The sequence below is a fragment of the Nylanderia fulva genome, unplaced genomic scaffold (assembly GCF_048542155.1).
Source record: "Nylanderia fulva isolate GAGA-0341 unplaced genomic scaffold, ASM4854215v1 Scaffold20, whole genome shotgun sequence".
Lineage (NCBI taxonomy): Eukaryota > Metazoa > Arthropoda > Insecta > Hymenoptera > Formicidae > Nylanderia > Nylanderia fulva.
In genome coordinates, this window is record NW_028190264.1 from 264,869 (window position 1) to 286,786 (window position 21,918).

A 21,918-nucleotide genomic window follows, 5' to 3' on the forward strand; every position below is an offset into this window, starting at 1 on the left:
AATTTCGCGGGTTTTACGTGACGTAAAGTTAAGTTTCCAATTGTCCCATATGTTGTGGAAAATCCAATCAATTTAACAATCAATTGACAGCACCTGCAATAAATTTACGTCAAAATTAATTTAATTAAAATAGATTTAAAAAATATAAGTGTACTGTTGGATTTATATGAAGAGGAGGGGATTCTATCTTCTCTCTTCTTCATATAAAGGTTAATTCATACGTCAGACAATTCTATCGTCTGCAGAGTCTCAGAGAGTACAAACACAACGTGTACATATACAGTACTTACGTGTTTTGTGGAAATATTTGATAATGACTACGCCAGAGAATTCTGTAAGTTTATTCTCATTGATAATTGAAATTGAAATTATTTTATATAATCTATTATATGATATAATCTATTATAATATAAATAATCATTATACTGATTCATACGACATTTTATGTTACCGATGATGGTTATGATTTCGTCGCGTATGGTATATCGAAAAACAGATTTTTGCGAATTTAATGTGAAAACATCAAGTCTAACTGTATACAAATATTTTCTTTTTACGATATTTCAAATGTATTCACGAATTATGTAAATTTAAAATGAGAGAATTTTGCTTCTCTTCATCTGGATAGTTTCAAATTAAAAATTTTTATATTTTTTTGGTACAATATATAGAATTTTTTATAAGCTACATCTGCGTACACTTATATTATAATTTGAATTAAATATTTATTCTACAGGTAATAAAGATCAATAAGTGGGACGGCACAGCGGTCAAGAATGCTTTAGATGATGCAGTCAAGGATGTACTTACAAAGAAATATAATTACATAGAGAATTTTTCTCTTCTCGATGGAAGACTGGGGCTCTGTGGGGTTGCTGTTACAATAGCTATCATAGCATTGTTGTGCGATTATCTGTATCCATTCCCTGCTTCCAAGCCTGTTTTAGTAGCTTGCGTCTCTCTGTATTTCATTCTAATGGGACTCTTGACATTATATACAACGTACAAAGAGAAAGGCATATTTGTAGTTGCGGTCCAAAGGTGAATTTATAATCTTTTCTAATCTCTGATCTATTGCGTCCTATTTTCATCTCTATTTAAGTCTATTACTTTTGTGTTCATCCTTATAAAAATTATTTTTAATACTAACATGAGATTAAACATTAGACTAACATTAAATATATAATAAAAATACAGATTTATATAAAATTGTGTAATGTATTATGATCTTTTAGAGATCCAGCAGGCTTCAATCCCGACTTGATCTGGGAGGCAAGTTCCTATTTGAAGAAATATGATGACAAATATAACTTGATATTGTCAGTTAGAAGCGCTTCGGGCAACCTTAATGAATCAACAGTAACTAAGTCTGTTGCAAATTTCATCGATGTTAATGGTGTAGTGATTCCAGAATTGATAGAAACTGTTGTCACAAATCTGCATGACAGCCTGACATCACAACGCAAAGAAAAGTAGCAGTATTCTGATATTTGAACATTTCCTGAAGTTTCTTTTTGTTCTACATGTGTGAATAAATTCGATATGTATTGCAGTTTTGCATACACTTTCTGAAATATGCAGTCCAGTGTTTTCACGTTTCCAATCCAGGTGTAATGATGTAAAATAACACATAATGAGAAATATTCAAATATTTATTCCGCTGTGCGAGTTACAATTATTATATTCAACATCTGACAGTAAGAGAACAAACATTAAAAACATTCTCAAAAGAATATTTTTCAAACAAGTTTAATGAATTCATTATTTTTATCTTGTAAAATGGCATTACTAGTCAAATTATTTGCATATATCATAAATATAAATATCTGTAAACCATGATGTAAGAAAATTAAGTAAAATTTTAAAAATATAATAAAAAAGAATATATATATAATTATTTAATATATTTATATAATGAATATAAATTATGTTATACATATATAATTAATAAAAATAAATATAAATAAAAATGAATAATTAATAAAAATAAATTAAATAAAAATTCGTAATTAATAAAAATAAATATTTTCTTAGATTATCCTTCCTCCTATTCAGGTATACATATATAGACTTGTGTATATATATATATATATATATATATATATATATATATATATATATACATATATTGGTTTGTTGTGGTTGAGACTGTCATCACTCATCACATTTTGATCGGTTCGAATCGTATTTTCTTGAAAAGTGACTAAAGCAAACCCGTTCTTGTACAACGTTTAAAAATGACAACGCTCAGGCCTTTTACATGCAACGATTTGTTCAAATTCAACAACGTGTAAGTAGTTTCCGAGAAAAGATTTGTCTCTTCTAACCTATCATTCAATTTCAACGATTAAACAATTTATTATATTTGTTATAATTATATTTATTATTCTCCTTTTTTTAGGAATTTGGATCCGCTCACAGAAACAGTATCCTTTGTTCTGACTGAAAAGCTATTATTTTATGTACTATCGAATATTTTTGAATATTTTTTATCATTAATTCATTACATATAAATTTTGAAGAATTTAGCGAATGTAAAATAAGCAAATCCTCTTATGCAAGATTATTTATTACTATGACATTATTTTTTTCAAGATTTATTAAACATTTTGTCTCTTGAAAATAGATATTGATCATTAAAATGACTATTATTGATGAAAAAAAAAAAACTAAAATAATTTGCATATTACATTTGACTAAAATAATTTTCAAAGTAATGTTTCAAAGTTATTTTTTTCACATTTCTATTCAGTATGGACTCTCATTTTATATGCATTACCTAGCACATTGGCCAGAATACATTCAGGTAGCAGAATCCCCAAGCGGTGAAATTATGGGTTACAGTGAGTCTATTCAGTTCCAACATATTGGCTACATTCAGCAGAAAAAGCTGCTTTACAACTGTTGTAAAATTTGTAAATCTGATTGGTACATGCATTTAGATTCAGCTAAAATCAAAAGCATACACCAAAACAGTTGCGAAGCTGCTTATAACAATATGTAATTCTCTAATGCAATCTAAAATTAGTGTATTATTTTAAAATCATCAGTTATGGGGAAGGCGGAGGGTCATGGAGAAAACTGGCACGGTCACGTAACAGCTCTCACAGTTTCTCCTGATTACAGAAGATTAGGTCTAGCTGCGATGCTGATGAAGTTTCTTGAGGAAGTATCGGAGAAGTGAGCAACAATTTAATTCTAGATAAAAGAAGACTCAGCATTATCCTTAATTTTTGTCAATGTTTTTTTTCTGCAAATTAGGAAACAGGCGTATTTCGTGGACCTCTTTGTTAGAGTGAGCAATAAAGTTGCAATTACAATGTATCAACAATTGGGATACATTGTATACAGGACTGTATTAGAATACTATAATGGGGATCCAGATGAAGACGCATATGGTAAATTTATTTTGAGGAATCTAAGATATATATATATATATATTATTTATATGAAAGTATATAAATATATATTTGATATATGATATTAATAGGGATGGTATATTTTTAGACATGAGAAAAGCGCTGTCGAGAGACGTGAAGAAGAAATCTGTGATTCCATTGACACATCCTGTGAGACCAGAAGAGGTAGACTGAAGTGTCCACAATTTCTATCGCAGGATGAATATCATATCGTTCAAACTTCTCTCACGATTTTGCGAAACAGACTGAAAAATAAACCAAAAAGTAAATCTCATAAAACGTGTACACAAATTATCATAAATCTTGAGAAATACATGCCGCTGAAAATTGTTATGGTGGCTTTTCTCATTTCTTACGATAACAAGTTCCGCATTTTAAAATTATCAACGAAATTTCCTTTATAAAGATATTCTATTCCTCTATTTCATCAGTTTAATTTCTCTTCCAAGTGAGACGAAAAAATACGCTTGTATTAATATGTGCAGTTTATTTGTTCTCTTGTACAATAGTACACAATGTTTTCCATGTTTCGCTCCGTACCTTCTTTCCGCATATGAATAAATAATAAATATAAATGTGTGACGTAAGTATGATGAGATAGGCTCCGGTAGAATGCGATCCAGATAGAGCTCGATTGTGTAAATTACTAGCTGTCTATTTTGATTCTACTAATTTTTCGAAACGCAAGTCCATTTTTTATGATATATATTTACATACGAATGAGCGTATATCTCTAATACGATTTCTTTCAACTACATTTCACATGATACCATGGGTGCTAATCACCCGCGCAACATTTGATATCTCGCGCACGATATATTATATATTATATATATAAAAAATTAAGGACAAAATGTCTCTCGTTCTTCTTGCATATCTTTGTACTGCTCTCAAGTTAGGTTCGAGGTTCGAATTATCCGTACAAACGTTGTCGCAATGTGCTAAATGAAGCCGGTATATATATATATATATTTTAATCCACATTCCCAGACAATTATGAGTAATCTTCCCCGATAGGAAAATATTCATAAAAGTTGTATGACAAAATCTGGATGAAAGTTGTATATATAAATATATGTAAATATTTGCACAATTTAATTCTAAATAGTATTTCAGTACAATTTGAAAAAAAATTATCTAATAATTGATTAATATTGAGTTTCATTATTTTTTTAAAATGTTTTATGAAATAAAATAAATAGTAATATATGTATGCTTAAAAAAATGCACAATTTGAAATTATAATATTTTGATGAAATATATTACACATCTATTATAATAAATATAACGCAATAATTGTGCTTCATTTACACCCTAAATTGAATAAATCAATTTTTGGGCAAATACTATATTATCATTTAGAAATTTCATTCTGATAAAACTGCGAAGCATTTTAATGCAATCATTGTGAAATTATTTTTTTTTCGCGATGCAATTCTTGTACAATATTTGGACAATATTTTCCTATCGGGTTTTTAAAGGAGATCGCAAAGATTCTGATTTCTTTGAAATGTCCTTTCGACGTCTTACGGAAGTCCTTCGAATTGAGATCCGCTGTTCAGCTTCATTTTTGTTGTTTCTCGCAGGGAAATAGACAGGATCGTGTAATATAATCTCGGTAATTATACAAAATCTTGTAGAAGTCTTGTACGTATTGCACGAAAGCCCTACTTTTCTGCCGCGCTTGTAATTTATTTGTAATCGCTAAAAGGAAGACGTTTGCTAGTTACGTAGGACACGTCGAACGCAAGTACAAAATTTCTCTCTTTTTCTCTATGTGTATATGTACACAGGGAGGGTCAAAAGTTCCGTGGTAAATATCAGTGGTACTATAAATTTCGAAGTCTTACAACTTAAAAAATGCTTAATGAAAATATTCATTATTTATTATATTTTATTACAGTGTTTTGGAAAGGTCTCGACATCAGCTACAAGAATATAAATGAATAAAAAATAGGGGGGTTTTATTGAACATTTTCATGTTGACTTTGACCGGACTTTTCAAGGTCATCTCAAGGTCAAACAGATATAATCACCAAATAGTTTTTTTAAACCCTATTCTTTTTGTTTGAAACATTTTTTTATTAAATAAATATTATCTAAGATTTTGCCATTCCGGAACTTTTGCTCCTCCCTCTATATTTATATATACACACAAACATGCTATAACTGTTACATATATATTTTAATACACAATGTTGCACACGTATTATGCGCAAGAACGCGCAATTGTTAATTATTAAATAGTAAATTACATTCCCAATGTTACATTTATTTGTGTCCTTGTAAAAAAAAAGAAAAAGAGAAATATATCTTAAATAAATATCGAAGACTAGCTGTTATCAAATGTTAAAATGTAACGATATATAAATTTGTTTCTCTGTCTATTACAATCTCTCTCTCTCGTTCTCGCGAGTGATCTTACACATGTAAGAAGCAAAGAAACGGACATGCAAAGATAAGAATAAGAGAAAGTATATAATCAGTCTCTTTTTCTGTCAATAAACGGAATGTAAAATAGTTCCGTTTATTAGATTAGATCTATTCATGTTGCACTAACGTTTTAACTGTTAAAACATAAGCTGCATTTTTCTCTTTTCGTTTTAAATTGAGGCCATTAATGGAAAAAGGACATAAGTTTATGTACTCTTTTTTTTTGTAAACCGTTTAAATCAACTCAGGTATGTTTCATATATATGTATATAATATACAAAGGACATATTATTTCTCTAATGTAACAATATTATATAATTATTTTATATTTATATAAACAATATATAAAGTTGTTTACTAAATTATATTTAATAAATTTAATTCTATTTAATTAAATTTATTAAATTAAAGACCACTTTTTACGATTTTATCCTATTTATGGATAAAAGTCACATAAATTTTTTAAAACTTATAAAAAACATCTTCAAACTATGACCTCTGTTTTCAGAAAGTTTAAAGGATGTATTACCACACCTTTAAAAAATTGGTTTTAATTGCATTATTTTTCATTAAGTAATAGTTTAATGAAAACTTTGAAATTGATTTGATCGAAATAGCGTTTTGGCGTATGTGTCTTTTTCCGCCAATGGCTTCAATTATTTACTTAAATATATCAAAATTGAATTTAGACAGAATTAAATTATACAAATTAAAAATTTTAAGATTAAATGTAAATTTTTCATTACAACTTATATATACAATCTCAATTAAAAATCTAAACTCTCAATTCAAACTTAAAATTTGTATGCATATTAAACAAAACAAATTTATTTTAATAAATTAAAATAAATTTAATTAAATTGAAATTATACAAATAAAAACGAAATAAAAAAACTATTTAATAAAATTAGAGAAAATTGTCGGAAATTATATGACAGCGACGAAACTCACGTGTATGCTTAATTAGGTCGATTTTAGGATGATTTCATATTTTCATCATTCGATAAAATTGGGAAAAAACGTATATCGCTGTGTCGTTCGATATATCTCTAAACATTTAGTAACTTTGATTAATATATATATATGTATGTATATATATACACGTGATACGTGAGTACGTCATTAGTTACGTAATATTTTACGCATCTCTTTTTTTTTGCTTTTAATTTTTGGTATATAAATACGGTAGTAAAAATCTCAGCGTGATACTTAGTCGCGGGATGAAACTATTCGATGTGTAATATCGCGCATACGAATTATTATAGGCAGTGTTACAGATCGATTTTTATTTCAACCACATTTCTTAAGCCACCTGTACGATTCTGTACTTCATAGTTAGCTCTCTCTTTCGCCGTTCTAATCGTTAAATATTTACATTAAAATACGATCTTATTTGAAATACTCGATACTAATTTACATGCATTATTCGACGTAAACGTAATTATGATTCAAACGTGACTGCGATTACGCTTCGCAGAAAATAAAAAAAACGATGCGCTTCACGCATGTATGATACTAATACTGCACTTTTTACGCTGCCTTTATATAATACAAACGACAAAATATGCATCAGACACATCCGCACACATTCAAGAAATATATATTCCCATAGTCCTTCTCAAAACACGACCAGCCTTTTTATTAAGGTCTTTGGTGATCTGGCGTCGATTTCAATATATCAGGTTGAGTTGGAAGACAGCTTGAACCTGTAAAAATTAAGTTCATTAAGCACTGTTCCCGTAAAATATTAATCAATTAGTTCATAAAATGCTACTTTTTTATTAAACAAAAAAAAGTTAAAACTCGGTTAGCTTCATATATTTTGATTTATTTACATCTAAAGAAATTAATTTAAAAAAATCGACCACCTTCATCATTTATAATTCAAAAAAATAGCCATTCCATATAAAGTTAGGTTGTACAAATATTTTTCTTTTTATTTTTGAAGCTTTTCAATATAAAATATTAAAGTTATATAATTAATTTGTAACATGTCTTGTAAAACATTAAGAAAAAACAAAGGTTTCTCTTTCACCAACCAGTCGCAGGTCTCATAGTGGATTTAATGGATCGATGTGACCCATTGCGGGTTAGAGTATTCATTTGTGGAGTGCCAGGTAATGCATGACCTAGTGCGTTCATATAATCGGCAATCAGCAACGTTATCTCCAAAATCTGAAACAATTACGATGCCGTGAATAAAATTGAAGAAGATAAAATATCTTTCTAAACTACTAAACTCTCCGCACTGTTATATGATATACTCACCTTGGGTTTAGAGAGCGCGAACAGCAGTTTCTGTTCGGCCGCACCCTCGTCCGGACAAGCAACAAGCATAAAATCGTCTAAACAGCCACCAAACGTCACTATGTTTGCATAATTATAACGGCACACCACCGCCATTGTTTGCAACTCGAGTAACGTCACACTGTCCTCGCAAACCGCTATCCAAACAGTCACGGGCTCGGTTTGTTTCAACTGAAAAAATTATTTTAGAGTAAAATATTAAATCACACATACACAGAAAAAAGTTTCTCTTAGAATTTACTCTGAAAATCATGATAATCGTGGGACAATATGGTATTGGAAGAATTTTATAAGTTTTACTGATTAATATTTATACACAATAAAAATATTAATATCTACCACAATAAGATATAAAATCTACTCGATTAATTTTACTATGTACATAGTAAAATTTACTATGTATCTATTAATATTTTTTATTGTGATAAATATTAATCAGAGAAACTCTTATAAAATTCTTCCAACACCATATTATCCTACGATTACCATGATTTTCAGGGTAAATTCTAAGAGAAAATTCTCTCCGTGTATAATTATATAAAATCTATTATTATTATATGTATACAAAATTGTTTCTATACTTATGTATAGAAAATGATCTCTAACTGCCTTATTATACCTTTGCTTGGTACAGGGTAGCTCCGAAAAAAGGCCACTTTCTGGTACACGTGAGATATATACGAACGCAGTCCAATACGCTACGTCCTTTCAAACCGATCCACTTATCCTGCAATTTCTCCTGCAACTCCCTAACGGAAGAAAAATCGAACGAAGATTAACAATACGAAAACTACACAATACGCTATTTAAATGAATGTATCCAATAGTCAGTCGAGTTGCCGATTATTCACCTCAATTGATCGGCGGTGATGTTGGACCGATAGCGTATCGGATAAAATTTATCCAAGGCTTGGAGTACGAGATGATGCGGATTGCTTCCGGGACCGCTGCCACGTGCTTTGTCGTTGTTGTATTCTCCAAAGTCGATCTACAAAATTAATGGATTCAATGAAATCGTACGAACTTGGTTAAATTATCTCAGTACAATAAAGTATATTTATGATAAAATTTTATATAAAATATATTTCATATAATTTTATATAAAGTGTATTTTTCACATTGATTATAATTAATTTATAATATATAATAATATTATTTATAATATATATATAATTATATTATATATATTATATATATTATATATACATAATTTAGAATATAATATAATTTATAATTATATATTTAATATAAATGTACCTGTGCCATTAACGATGCCAATTCGAAGGCGAGTTCACGATTTAGCGGAAACTTTCCTTGTACAACTTGTTGATTCACTTGATAACACAACAAGAGCCTCTCCTTGTCAGTTTCCATTTTAGCAGCTTGCCGCCAGTAGCAACGCGATTTGTACGTTAATTGTATCACTCGAGTATTTTCGAACTTTCCTGAGCCTTTTTCTCGTAACGCAGTCTCCCACTTTGAGATAATATCGCACAGCTGAAACATAAGTTCGAATCTTAAAGTTGCACTGCAATCAATGCAATAAAACAGCAAAGCTTTTACATTCTGCTAAAAAAATTATGAATTATTTTACAGGTTTAAATAAAGAAAGCTAGAGTATACAAAAGGACTCTGCACCAAATACATAAGATTTTGGATTCCAATGGAAGTGGCTGGTTTTTTCAAATGTTGTAATAGCTTCAATTCAATAGTTACCGAGTTACAGTCAGTCAAACAACCCGCAAAGTCCTAATTTTTCACGTTTGACTGGCTGTAAATCAGTAATTCATCTATTATTTTGCTTTGAGCCTATTACATTTTTTGTTCAGCAAGTCATAAGTTACAACATATGAGAAAATCAGCTGATTTTATCGAGATTCAACTTCATCTAGAATTTTAAATAGCTTCAAAAATCCTGTACTAAATATATAAAATTAAATCTTGGTAAGATCAGCTGGTTTTCTCATATGTTGTAACTTATGATCCGCTGAACAAAAAATGTAATAAGCTCAAAACTAAATAATAAATGGTAGTTACTAATTTATAGCCAGTCAAATACAAAAAGCTTGGGCTCTACGAGTTGTTTAATAGACTATAACTCATTGTCAGTAACTAATATTTAGCTTTGAGGCTATTACATCTTCAGCTGAATATAAGCTATAACATATGGGGGAAAAGCCAATAGTGATTTATATATATTTTTTATGAACCTTTGCTTGCAGGTCAATGAAATGCTCGAGATCCTTTTCGATCGGATCATCGCTGAATAGGGTGAAGCCAGACTGATGAACATCCCTGCAGCCGATTTCCTGATTAAGGGTGGTGAGAAATTCCTCTATTGTCGTACTACCGTCGAAGCTCACGACTTGATAAGTGCCGTTGAGGAAGTGAACCGGTATGGCATGCGGCAATGAATGATGGTACGGATTCTTCATTAGTATCGACAGCACTTCCATCCTCGAGGGTTTCACCTCTCTACCACCGTTCTGCAACGTTCTCTCCAAGGCTCGCTCGCAGTAAGCCGCGTATTTGCCGCATTCCGTTCTAGCATAACACAATATATAGGATGTGTCAGATAATGTAAGATAATAATATAGGATAAAATAGTGTTAAAGTAGAGTCATTGTAATAATCGGTCATTGCAGAAGAGATGAATTTCTAAAACTTGTTAATACAGAATTTGTCATAGTGGATTCTATTTAGTGAACAAAATTAGCATAGCAAATATTGAATTTTTCTGAAAGTTTTGAGCTAAGTAATTATATATATATTTGCACAGAAAAGAAATGAACGAAGGCTAACTCTGCCTTATCTCTCAGGCCTTTAGAATGATGGAGAAGTTTAAGATTGCTTTCCTCATTAAATTTACATACAATAAACTTAAAAACAATATTAATATCTTTATAAGAGAAGAATTTTGTAAGTTTATCTGATTAACATTTACCACAATAAAAAATATTAATATGTACACAGTAAAATTAATCGAACATATTTTATTGTGTTAGATATTAATATTTTTTATTGTAACAAGTATTTAACCAGAGAAATTCTTATAAAATTCTTCCAATATTACCATAGTGTCCCACGATTATTATGATTTTCATTTACATACGATAAACTTAAGAAACAATAGATCTAAAATAAGATAATAAATCAGAAAGTGTGCAGTAAATAAAATTGGTCTCTTTCATCTCTGTTCGCAATGATCGCATCCTTGAGGATCAGCTTTCCCCGACTCACTTGCTGTCGGCGTTTCTCTGCAGGTGCAGTTTCAGGTACCAGAGTAGCCGATTGTTCCTGGGTAGGAAGAGAGAGACGGCGAGGGCCAGGAGCTGCCATCCCTGGATAAGCACGTACTGGGCGGGATTAGTTTTGCAGTCCAAGATAGTGGAGGTCGAGTGGCCCTGCGTGAGCGGAGGACTGTGAGAAGTCGAGGCCGTTGATTGCGCGTCCGCATTTTCACCGCTGCCATTTGCCGCGGGACTTTGCGTATCGCAGGTGAAGAGCGATTGCGTGGCGCAGAGGAGGAGTTGCTGTAATGGTATGCTGGCATACTACTACGTCCCTGAATATTATACATATTCAGCCAATCCTATAGCTTTTACACTACTTTTTCATCCTCGTCCAAAAGGTAAACGCGTTAACGTTTTACTTGATCACGATTGGCGAAACAACTTCAGATATATCTTTTTTTTACCGTTTTATATTTTGTAAATAGATGTTCATTCTCCATATGTATATATATATATATTCAAAAATGTTTGACATTTTATTATATTTTTGTCACTATTAAATTTTATAATTATAATATTAATTTAATTTAAATATAGTAATTAAATGTAATATATTTAAACAAGCACAAGCACATTAAACGAATAATATCTTTTTAAATAAAAGATTCGCGTGCAACAGTGGCTTTGCGGCTTTAAGAACTTGAAAAAATCTATTTAAATTTTATTTTCTCAAATTCTTTGTTGTAAGATGGATTTTTCATTTTTTGCCGTGCATGTGGAGTAGAAAAAAAATGATTCGTGATATTTGATTCTTCTTGAGAAATTATTCTCGCTAATAATAATAATTAAAATAAGCAGAAGGAAAAAAAATTCTAAATTATTCTCTTAATATAAAAATTAAAACTATCATTTTGGAGAATGAGAATCTCTATTAATATCCCTGAATTTAAACTGATTTTTTCATATGGAAAAAAATATAGATCTCTCTTCTTTTATATTATAAACTCAAACTAGGAAGTAGATTTTTTAATCATGTTTCGGTTAGTAGATAAGCACGAGAAATCGAAATTTCAACGCACAACCTCTGTTAATTGAATAAAACGCGTATAAACTCGATATAAACCCTTCAAAATCGCAAGAATGTGAATGAAAAAAAGCTCTTATGCTTTTAGGCCACGTGAATCAACCGCACCAAATGTAAAGCGTTGCGTTTACATTTATTGACGTTATGTGAGACGAGTGAGGCACTTTTTCCCATAATTTTGCGTCCAGCGATGCAATATTCGTGACAACATGTCCATGTCCATGTTTTTTTCCAGTAATTTTGGGCAAAGGGATAAGTATAAAAGAAGAGAGGAAAGAGAGAGAGAAAGGAAAAGAGAAAGATCGAAATACAATACAAAAATCCAAAAGATATTTCTAACATATTTAAAAGACGAGTCTTTAAGATCTGAAGCGTCTTTCTAGACATCTTTGCGATATTTCTTAGATATTCGTATTGTAGGAAGGTAAAGGATTTAGAAATTTCATTCTTGTTAGAATAATCTATTCCGTTGATAAGAATCTAAATCTCTAAGCAGCATTCAAACAGAGAATATCCAAATAACTATTGCAACTATTGCAAAAAGGAACTCATGAAAAATTGGAAAAAAAGGAATTTAAAAAATGTTTTTCTGTGTGTGTCCTCATGTACACCAACATACCATTCTGCAAGTGTGTGTGTGGCGCGAAACGTATTTTGACGGATCTCATATATATTTGACGGTAGAAGTGAGTAATATTCTGTTCTCTGTACGCAAGGATTAACAGAGATGATCGATAAACATCTATGTTGATTGTAATAAATATTATCATGATTAATCGTCGAAATATGTTCGGCTCACATGATGGGCGTTAGGGTGACTTGATTGGGTATATGATGTATAAATATTAAAGTATATGATAAAAAGTAAACGGAAAAACTTAACACCATCGTGATATATATATATATATATATATATATATATATATATATATATATGTATATATATATATAATAGAATCGATAAATGCATGCGATGGTAAAGTGAGAGCCTAAGAAAGTGACAGCACACTTAAAGCGGCAAATGAGAATTAAATGTGTTGATTGTTAAAATTAAAAATAGTCGTTGAACTTGGTCAAGTATTATTATAGCGGTATATTTTTATCAGTTTAAGTATTATTATCGGCTTAAACAATTGTTGTACGATCAACTTTCAAAAGAAAAATTAAAACTTATAGAACATTTAATTAAAAATTAAATTAATAAGTATATAACTAATTATAAATTATTTAATAATTATAAATGAATAAATAATAATGAAATATTAAAAACAAATAATAAGAATATAAATTAATACTAATATAATTTTTATGAGAATAAAAATATAAATCATAATACTTGACTAAGCATATTCAATGTACCATTTTCCGCTTTGAAAATATTATTCTCGAATGAACATGATATCATCATCGGAACGTGAAGTGATGAGATGGTATAGATGAGATCCATCCGAGTTTTGATAAACGAATGATCGATGGGTATCGCTCTAACTTTGAAAAAATGGTACAGGATGGTTGAGTGTTTTTTTGTTAAACAATAAGCAGGACTTACAACGCGCGCAGTACCCAGTGACACAAGTCTGGCGGCCTTTTTTACCTGTACGCCCAAACGGTGTTGCGTGTGACGACTTGTCTGCTTTACCAGTGCGCATATAAATTCAGATTGAAGTTCAGGCTGATCTAGGCATTGCTGTAACGCGTTTTGCGCTAGAACCACATGGTAGTCGATACCTGCTTGCTCTACTGCCACCGACATAAATAGTTGACAGGCCTGTGACGATTAAAAGTGCGTAAGATTATTTTAATGATACATCTGTTCTCTTTAGCTACATCTTTTACACTCTTTCTAGATTAATAAACAATCAAATCAATATATATTTAGATTATAAAATTATAGCTAAAAAAAGAACAGATCTTATTAAAAAATCTTGTTAATAATTGAAAGTAATGAGATTTATGTTACCCGAAAACTTAATTTAAAAATTTATATAAACTTCATAAAACTTTTCAAATGAAATTATATTTTGAGAACAAACAGAAAAAAATTACACATATAGAAGAACTATAGCTTTACAAGTAAATATATAATAAAATATTTAAAGCAATTAAAACATTCAATTCGATTATGCAAAAAAATTTCGTATAAATTGCAAATGAAAAAATGGAGAAAGAATCGATAATAAGAGATCGTGTCAACCTTGAAGAGCTTTATGGCTTCAGTTTGCAGAGATTCGGAGGTCAGGCTGGTCAGCGGACTAGTAATGCTCTCTTTTGTGTGCAACAGCAGAGGATGCCGCCACAGAACGCAACTGGGATCACCATCGGTTTCCATTAGTCTTTGCACCAGTTGCTCGTACTGCGTACCCGCACTCGGTCCGCCGCCAGACACCACCGTCAAATGGTAGAGCCAGTTGTCCTTGTCCTGCTTATGCGGCATCAATAGATACGTCGGACCCTGATGTGTCGGAAAGATGCCGATCGTTCTCTCGTGCGGGCATTCGGCGTCCCTCTCCTCGCTATCGCTATCCGACACATGTTCCACCTCCTCTACTCGAGCATCCCTCATGTTGATTTGGCCGATAGGATTCTAGAATCGCGCCAAAGATAGATTGAATATATAAGACAATATAAGAGAGTGTGACATGATATATAATATAATATAATAGTATAATAATAATATATAATAATAATAATAATATATAATATAATATCAGTTCAGAAAATTTATTATTCATTAATAATGAATCATATTATTATCGAATAAGCAAGTTTATTGATCAGAAAACTATATAAATAACTATAATAATTTTAGTAATGATGAATTTAAATATATAAATTGATGTAATAGTTTGTACGAAAAATATATACTCACCGTATCACTTGGACACTTAAAGTAAAGGAACATCTTGCCGATGAGAACGCACCAACATTTTTTAGCATGGCCATTTTTTACTTTGGTTAACCAGCCTTGTATCGTTGGTTTGTTGTCCTCCTTGCTAAGCAAGAGTTTCGTTGCGTTTCTCCTTTGTACGTTCTGTAGTACCCTTATCCAATCTTCCATCGTGGCAATGCAATCCGCAGTCAAGTAATATGTCTTCTTACCAGTGGCTATTTCAAAAGTAGCGGCACCTTCAGCTCTGTTGATCCTGAAAATATACAAAATATATGAAATTGCTTCTAGTTTCTAGTGAGAATTAAATATTAAATATGTATTTGATTATATATATAGCAATTTAACTAGTAATTTACATGAATAAATTCTATTTTAGATTACATATAAATACCTGCACACTTCATCCAAAATTATTTGGCCTTGCGGTTTTCGATTGACATCATTCTGGCTCTTCCAATAGGTCAACACGCCATTTTTCAACACGAACCATCGTTTTCGCCAAGTTTTTAATTTGCCACCCAACTTTGCCAAATGACCCGTCTTCTCCAGCGATTCCTGTCTCTTTGGACTTTCGCCGGAAACGCGCATCAGCAAGCTAGGCATACTGGATTCCAAAGACGTCGAACTGAGCGCATCAGGAGGTATCGCATAATCTTCAGATAATCCTGACTCGAGAGAAGTATCTGCAAATCGAACAGACTTAAAGTTGTCGGATGTCAAATATAATGAAACTAAATATTCTCCTCTTTTTCTGAAAGCTTGATTTTAAAAATTATCTTTTCGATCAAAATATTAATTATAGATACACATCACAAAGTGCAAACAATATTATTTTATTATGATTTATTTAAACAAAAAATTTTTCTCGCCTTGAATATTTTTCTCTCATAATGTATAAAATAAATAGAATAAGCCTTAAAAATGTCGATAAACTTCATTACATATAAGTTATCATATATAGGCGATAAGATGTAAGGGCTATTTATCTTATCATAAAATGAATGCATAGAAGCAATGTTAATTAAACTCACCACGTTTTACGCTTTTACTAGGAGACCCACTGGAACTTCTTTTCGCGGGACTCAGACTACTGGTGGTTTTGATGCTTTTTGAGGGGCTGCTCCCACTACCGAGGGAGGAATCCGTATTGTCGGACGAGCTGTTGGTGATTCTGGTATTTGTCTCGGTTTGATTTGGATGTTCCTCGCCGTCCGAGCTATCGTCGGAGCTGTCGCCAAAAGGCATGGATCTGATCTGACTGGCACGTCCTGAACAAACAATATGATGGTAAATTTATGTACAAATCGCAATTTATAAAGTCAACCATTAATTAAATCATTAAGTGCAATTTTGGTCGTCTCTAACATTTCCTGCAACATTTCCTGCATATTTCCTTTTACGTCGAGCAAGTAGTATCTTTACCTTTGACTGTGGCGTATACTGGAACGGAAATATCGCAGTAGCCTTGAGAATTGTGTGCCGTCAAGTTGTGTCCCGTGGCTTGGGAATGCTTCGACGAGCTGGTGTTCATCGTAGAAGGTGCCGACTCCTCGTTCGTCGGCGGACCGATGCCAAGGCCACCGTCCGCCACCTATAAACAAATAAAATTAATTTATCCAATTAATAAAATCAAATTTATATGTATACATGGTGTCCCATAAGAAATTGCTGAAACCAATCAGCTGTCATTTTTTTTAGCACTTTTTCTTTTTTCAATAAAATAAACTGGTATACAAACATTTTATTTATATCTATTAAAAACTGTAGACTTTCCTCTTTTCAACACAATTTTTGTTTTCTCAATAACTGCAGGCATTAAAAAATGACAGCTGATTAGTTTCAACAATTTCCTATAGGACACCCCCTGTACCTAAGAATTTTATCTCAAGATTCTAGTTAATGTAAATAAATACTTCACGCAATTTTCGACTTGTCGTCGCTACCTGATATATTTTGGCCTCCCAGCTGGGAAACCTGTGCAACGGCGGGGTCGGCGGACGAGGACCTTGTCCGCTCCCCTGCAGCCAGTTCATACCCTCCCGACTGGGCGTGTATATCTCCGCGTAGTCGTGCACCGCTTCCGAGCTTCCGCTGTCTCTGCTCGCCTCCGAGACGCCGGACATATTCGGCAGCATCACCAGATTCTCCACCGCGGCGGCCAACTCCTCGGACAGCAGACTAAGGAAGGATAGAGAGAAGCGGCAAGTATAAAGCACAGAATCAATTCAATTGCTCTTTGTATACTTGGTGTTATTGCGATTGTGTGTGTGCGGCTCTTTAAAATCCATTTGATCGTTCTTTTAAATTAGGGATAGAGAAATTTAAGAAATCAACCTTCAAAGGAAAAATAAGAGTCGTATATGTAGAATAAAAAGAAGTATAATAAATTTATGAGAGAGAGAACCAAGAGAGATACATGTGACAACGAAAAAGATGATAAGAGGAGGGTCGACGGATCCCCTCAGGAAGTCCCAGGACGTTACAGGGTACCACATTTCGAAAACTCGGGCGCCGCTATTACGTCGTGAGGCCTCCCAAGGAGAATTGAGAGCCGAGTACGTTTAGTGTGAGATTCAAAAAGGATTTTCAGCTTCGTAAATCGGAATTAATTCTACGGAGAGGAAGCTTTACCTCGAATCCATGTTAGCGGCAACGACTCCTCGTTGAATGGTGCCGCAAGCAGACAAGTGTCTTCGGTGCTTCGTGCTCGTGCTTTGCGGCTCCACCACGATAGTCTGCACGCACTCGGGCACCGTCTGCGGGGTACCCTCAAGGCTCTCCGATCGTCGACGATCAATGCGTAAGGGGTTGTCCACTTCCAGGGACAGCGACGCTCTCGTTGGTGCCTGCGTTTACGAAATTTCTCAATAAGAATCCAGTAGATAATATATATTTTTTCTTTCTAAATAAATTATTATCTTCTTAAATTATTTTCTTTCTAAATAAATTATTACTCTGGACACAAAACTTACGGGGGGTTTGAGTCCGATATTGGTTATATGATTGCGCAATAGTTCAAGCTGCTGGTTGCATTTATTATTCTGCTCTCTCAGGTGTTGATTCTGCTGTTCCAGTTCTCTCAGCTTATTAGTGACCCATTCCTTTATCCTCGCTGCTTTTGCTTCCACTTGCCTGGCGTCCTGAAGCCGCAACTGCCTCTGTGAATGAACAATGATGACAACACGATAAAATGACACACAGCCTGATATCACTCGAGATATCATACGAGCAATCGTCAGAGATTACAGATAATCTAGAAAAATCAAGGAAAGAAGTGGCTGAATCAAATAATAATCTTTGACTAACTAGAAGTGATACGTTTAGAAATAAATATTATTAGATAAATATGATCATCAGATAATCACCTATTTCAGCAATAAAATGATCAAATCTATTAAATTCCATGATAAAATTGCAATTGCTGAGGAATACACTTAATGTTTTAAATTATGAGATGAGTTTGAAGTATTTTTTCGTATATTTAAATTATTCGAAAATGCGTAAAAGACCCCGCGTCAAATACATAGAATTTTGTTGGAATTGGCTATTTTTTTCATTTTTTGTAGTTTATACCCTGCTGAATAAAAGATGTAATAGTTTTGAGCCTATTACATTTTTTTTGCTCAACGGATTATAAGCTACAACATATGAGAAAACCAGCTGATCCCTGTAAAATTAGCTGATTTTCTCACCTGTTGTAACTTTGACTTGCTGAATAAATAGGCTCGAAGCTTAATAGATGGTTACTGATTTGCAGTTAATCAAACACGAAAAATTAGGCATTTGAGTGATTGTAACTCAGTAACTATCGAATATTTAGCTTTGAAGCTATTACATCTTTTGTTCAGCAAGTTATAAGTTACAACATACGAAAAAAAAGAACAGCCAAAATCCTATATATATGTTTGGCGCGGAGTCCTTCCTGCGATAGACTGCTAGAGAAAGCTTTATACCTGCTCCTCGACCTGGGTCTCTAGCTTCGAGATGCAGGCGCAATGGGCATCCTCGATCTTGTCATTCTGCGTACCGGAGGTCGACGGCAGCGAATGCGGTGGAGAACCAACACCGGATGTGCTCAGGCAGTATTCACCCTTCACCAGCCGCTCCTCCATCATCCGTACCTGAAAGCAAATAGTAGAGAGAGTAAAGCGAGAGTTCAATGCTTTATCGCGTTATATCGCTTCCCAACGAACATTGAATTCAGTTTATGGACATATGCATAATCTTATCGACTTTGTACAGAAGGACTTATCGACTTTGTACGAGGATGTTCCATGAACCTTTCATCTTTCCCTAGTGAAAATATCGTAGGACATCAATTGGTAATTTTTCCACATCAAGTATCTTGCATAGCTAATCTTTAAATCTAGGAAAATTAATTTAAAATTTAATATAGAGGATAAGTTTTTTTTACTGCTTGCACTTAAGAGTTCACAAGAAAATGTTCAATTTATCATTCAATTTGGATTTTATTTGATTATATTAGTGATGATAATTTGTATGTATCATACATGTATAGACATCTATACATTTAATCATGTTTTTCAAATATTTATTGCTGCGATTTCTCACCGATTTATGCAACAACTTATCTGCTAACAAATTATCTACGATTCATCATATACTTTCGCTAGTTTTCCGTCCAATGATCTTCCAGAGCATCCGATCTTGCTAATAGAATGAGTATCATCGTCGCTAATAGAGTCCAACGAACCGGAGAATCTTGTTTGCTCGCGAATAATTGCGAATCAAAGACACTATATAATCGTATATTGGAGAATCTTGTTTGCTCTCCCGAGAAGAGAATCAGAGAATAATTGTCACAGGAATAAATGCGAACCAGAGGCACCAAATAATTATTATACAAAATCAGTAAAATAAAATAACTAGTCGTGGACCAAGTTAAATTATAAGAAATTTGTTGCGGCGAGTATATTAAGCAACTATCAAACAACTGTTAAGCAACTATCAAACAACTATTCAGCAATCGAGAGAATTCGGCGAACTGGGGGACACTAAACAACTCATCATCAGTAAAATAAAATAACTAGTCGTGAACCAAGTTAAATTATAAGAAATCTGTTGCGGTGAGTGTATTAAGCAACTATCAAACAACTATCAACAACTATTAAGCAACTATCGAGAATTCGGCGAACTGGGGAACACCAAACAACTCATCATCAGTAAAATAAAATAACTAGTCGTGAACCAAGTTAAATTATAACAAATCTGTTGCAGCGAGTATATTAAGCAACTATCAAACAACTGTTAAGCAACAACTATTAAGCAACTATCGAAAATTCGGCGAACTGGGGGACACCAAACAACTTCTCATCAGTAAAATAAAATAACTAAGTCGTGAATCAAGTTAAATTATAAGAATCTGTTGCGGTGAGTGTATTAAGCAACTATCGAACAACTATTAAGCAACTATTGAGAGAATTCGACGAACTGGGGGACACCAAACAACTCATCGGTAGCAAATAATCGGAAGTTCACTGTATGAAGTCCGATTTTACTGGAAAGCAAAATTCGCATGAGTGCGTACGATGCCACGTTGCGTGCAAAGAGGGAGAGAGAAATCTATATATACGTATATATGTAGATACAGATAGAATGGAGAAAGAGACAACTCGGGGAGGAACCAACCCTTCCTACAGCACGTACCGTACGTACGTATACGTATGGCGTTTGCCACAGGGGTGTACATATATCTATAGATATATATGTACGTATATATGTATATATATATATGTGCGCGGTGAGCGTTTCGCAGAGAGCAGCTGTCAAAAATCGATATCCTTAACGGCAGGCAGAAATAAACGAACGAACGAGCGAGAACGAGCGTCCGCGGCGACCAGCCGAGAGAGAAAGGGACTCGAGAGAGAAAATCAATACGGGGAAATCCTCTCTCTTGCCGAATGTTTTCCCGGCATGTGCCTCCGTCGTCGTCGTTGTCGTCGTCGTCGTCGTCGGAGTCGTGCATGTGCTCTCTCTACTCGACTTATATCGATCTCCCTTGCCAAGTCTCTCTTTCGCGCAACCCCCCTCGATTTTCTCTTTGCGGTCTTTTTGCCGGTTCACCTGTAAAAGGGAATCGACTTATATTCTTGAAGCGAGATAATAGTTCACTTTCCAATTACATTTTCCGCATCCCGAAGAGGATGCGACGAGTTCGGAGTCGTCGGGTTGATGTCGATTGAAAATAATCAGAACAATTATTTATTTTTAATTTTGCAAATTTTTTAAAATTTATATATTTCAAAAAAATATTTTTTAATATAATATGTCTCCCCCAAAAAGTAATTTTATTATACACTAAAGAAAAATTTGTTAACTTGACTAAACCTTTCAAATACATTATTATTTTGTTAATTGAATATATTAGTATTTAAGTCAAATATATGTTTTGTTAGATTTAATATATTATATTTAATTTAAATATTTTTATATGTTCAATTAATAAAATAATATTTAGTTGAGAGGTTTAGTCAAAAGTTAATAAATTATTTTTTCAGTGTTTATAATTTTATTATATTAATTAATTTTATT

General features: G+C 32.7%; 3 protein-coding genes across 11 annotated transcripts in view; 2 read left to right on the forward strand and 1 right to left on the reverse strand.

The window, feature by feature from the left end:
- The first annotated feature begins 65 nt into the window (after positions 1 to 65).
- Positions 66 to 1,574, forward strand: Spase25 (Signal peptidase complex subunit Spase25). The gene is made up of 3 exons (XM_029319904.2): positions 66 to 334; positions 737 to 1,041; positions 1,236 to 1,574. Exons 1-3 carry the CDS (start codon positions 314 to 316, stop codon positions 1,474 to 1,476), a joined length of 567 nt encoding a protein of 188 aa, XP_029175737.1. The 5' UTR covers positions 66 to 313; the 3' UTR covers positions 1,477 to 1,574.
- A 546-nt stretch (positions 1,575 to 2,120) lies between these two features.
- On the forward strand, positions 2,121 to 3,752 carry Naa20A (N-alpha-acetyltransferase 20 A). Of its 2 annotated transcripts, none has more exons than XM_085482397.1 (6): positions 2,121 to 2,290; positions 2,402 to 2,426; positions 2,715 to 2,843; positions 3,051 to 3,180; positions 3,262 to 3,398; positions 3,508 to 3,752. In XM_085482397.1, the coding sequence occupies exons 1-6, from the start codon at positions 2,261 to 2,263 to the stop codon at positions 3,591 to 3,593; spliced, it is 537 nt and encodes a 178-aa protein (XP_085338523.1). In that variant the 5' UTR covers positions 2,121 to 2,260; the 3' UTR covers positions 3,594 to 3,752. The 2 variants fall into 2 exon arrangements, with proteins under 2 accessions (XP_085338523.1, XP_029175641.1); XM_029319808.2 differs by having other exon boundaries at positions 2,753 to 2,843.
- Positions 3,753 to 3,881: 129 nt separating this feature from the next.
- The window catches only part of LOC114944038 (uncharacterized protein CG43867), a 101,432-nt gene continuing 83,395 nt past the window's right edge, over positions 3,882 to 21,918 (reverse strand). For 5 of the 8 annotated variants that reach the window (XM_029319747.2, XM_029319757.2, XM_029319758.2 and 2 more), the window contains 18 exons: positions 19,320 to 19,487; positions 18,339 to 18,524; positions 17,998 to 18,212; positions 17,310 to 17,544; positions 16,789 to 16,957; positions 16,398 to 16,634; positions 15,758 to 16,049; positions 15,346 to 15,619; positions 14,671 to 15,060; positions 14,071 to 14,244; positions 11,400 to 11,692; positions 10,370 to 10,703; positions 9,417 to 9,656; positions 9,011 to 9,147; positions 8,779 to 8,908; positions 8,121 to 8,330; positions 7,892 to 8,027; positions 3,882 to 7,558 (listed from right to left, as the gene is read on the reverse strand). In XM_029319747.2, the coding sequence (XP_029175580.1) occupies positions 7,494 to 7,558; positions 7,892 to 8,027; positions 8,121 to 8,330; positions 8,779 to 8,908; positions 9,011 to 9,147; positions 9,417 to 9,656; positions 10,370 to 10,703; positions 11,400 to 11,692; positions 14,071 to 14,244; positions 14,671 to 15,060; positions 15,346 to 15,619; positions 15,758 to 16,049; positions 16,398 to 16,634; positions 16,789 to 16,957; positions 17,310 to 17,544; positions 17,998 to 18,212; positions 18,339 to 18,524; positions 19,320 to 19,487 (3,885 nt within the window). In that variant the 3' untranslated portion in view covers positions 3,882 to 7,493. Of the gene's footprint in view, positions 7,559 to 7,891; positions 8,028 to 8,120; positions 8,331 to 8,778; positions 8,909 to 9,010; positions 9,148 to 9,416; positions 9,657 to 10,369; positions 10,704 to 11,399; positions 11,693 to 14,025; positions 14,245 to 14,670; positions 15,061 to 15,345; positions 15,620 to 15,757; positions 16,050 to 16,397; positions 16,635 to 16,788; positions 16,958 to 17,309; positions 17,545 to 17,997; positions 18,213 to 18,338; positions 18,525 to 19,319; positions 19,488 to 21,918 lie in introns of all 8 variants that reach the window. The other 3 variants (XM_029319751.2, XM_029319754.2, XM_029319752.2) reach the window with 3 other exon arrangements.

Excerpts from the sequence above, each read along its gene's own strand:
- Spase25 (XM_029319904.2), top strand. The coding sequence starts at position 314 with ATGACTACGCCAGAGAATTCT. Across the intron at positions 335-736 it reads TGACTACGCCAGAGAATTCT|GTAATAAAGATCAATAAGTG; the intron begins GTAAGTTTATTC and ends TTTATTCTACAG. Across the intron at positions 1,042-1,235 it reads TTTGTAGTTGCGGTCCAAAG|AGATCCAGCAGGCTTCAATC; the intron begins GTGAATTTATAA and ends ATGATCTTTTAG.
- Naa20A (XM_085482397.1), top strand. The coding sequence starts at position 2,261 with ATGCAACGATTTGTTCAAATTCAACAACGT. Across the intron at positions 2,291-2,401 it reads TTGTTCAAATTCAACAACGT|GAATTTGGATCCGCTCACAG; the intron begins GTAAGTAGTTTC and ends TCCTTTTTTTAG. Across the intron at positions 3,399-3,507 it reads TCCAGATGAAGACGCATATG|ACATGAGAAAAGCGCTGTCG; the intron begins GTAAATTTATTT and ends GTATATTTTTAG.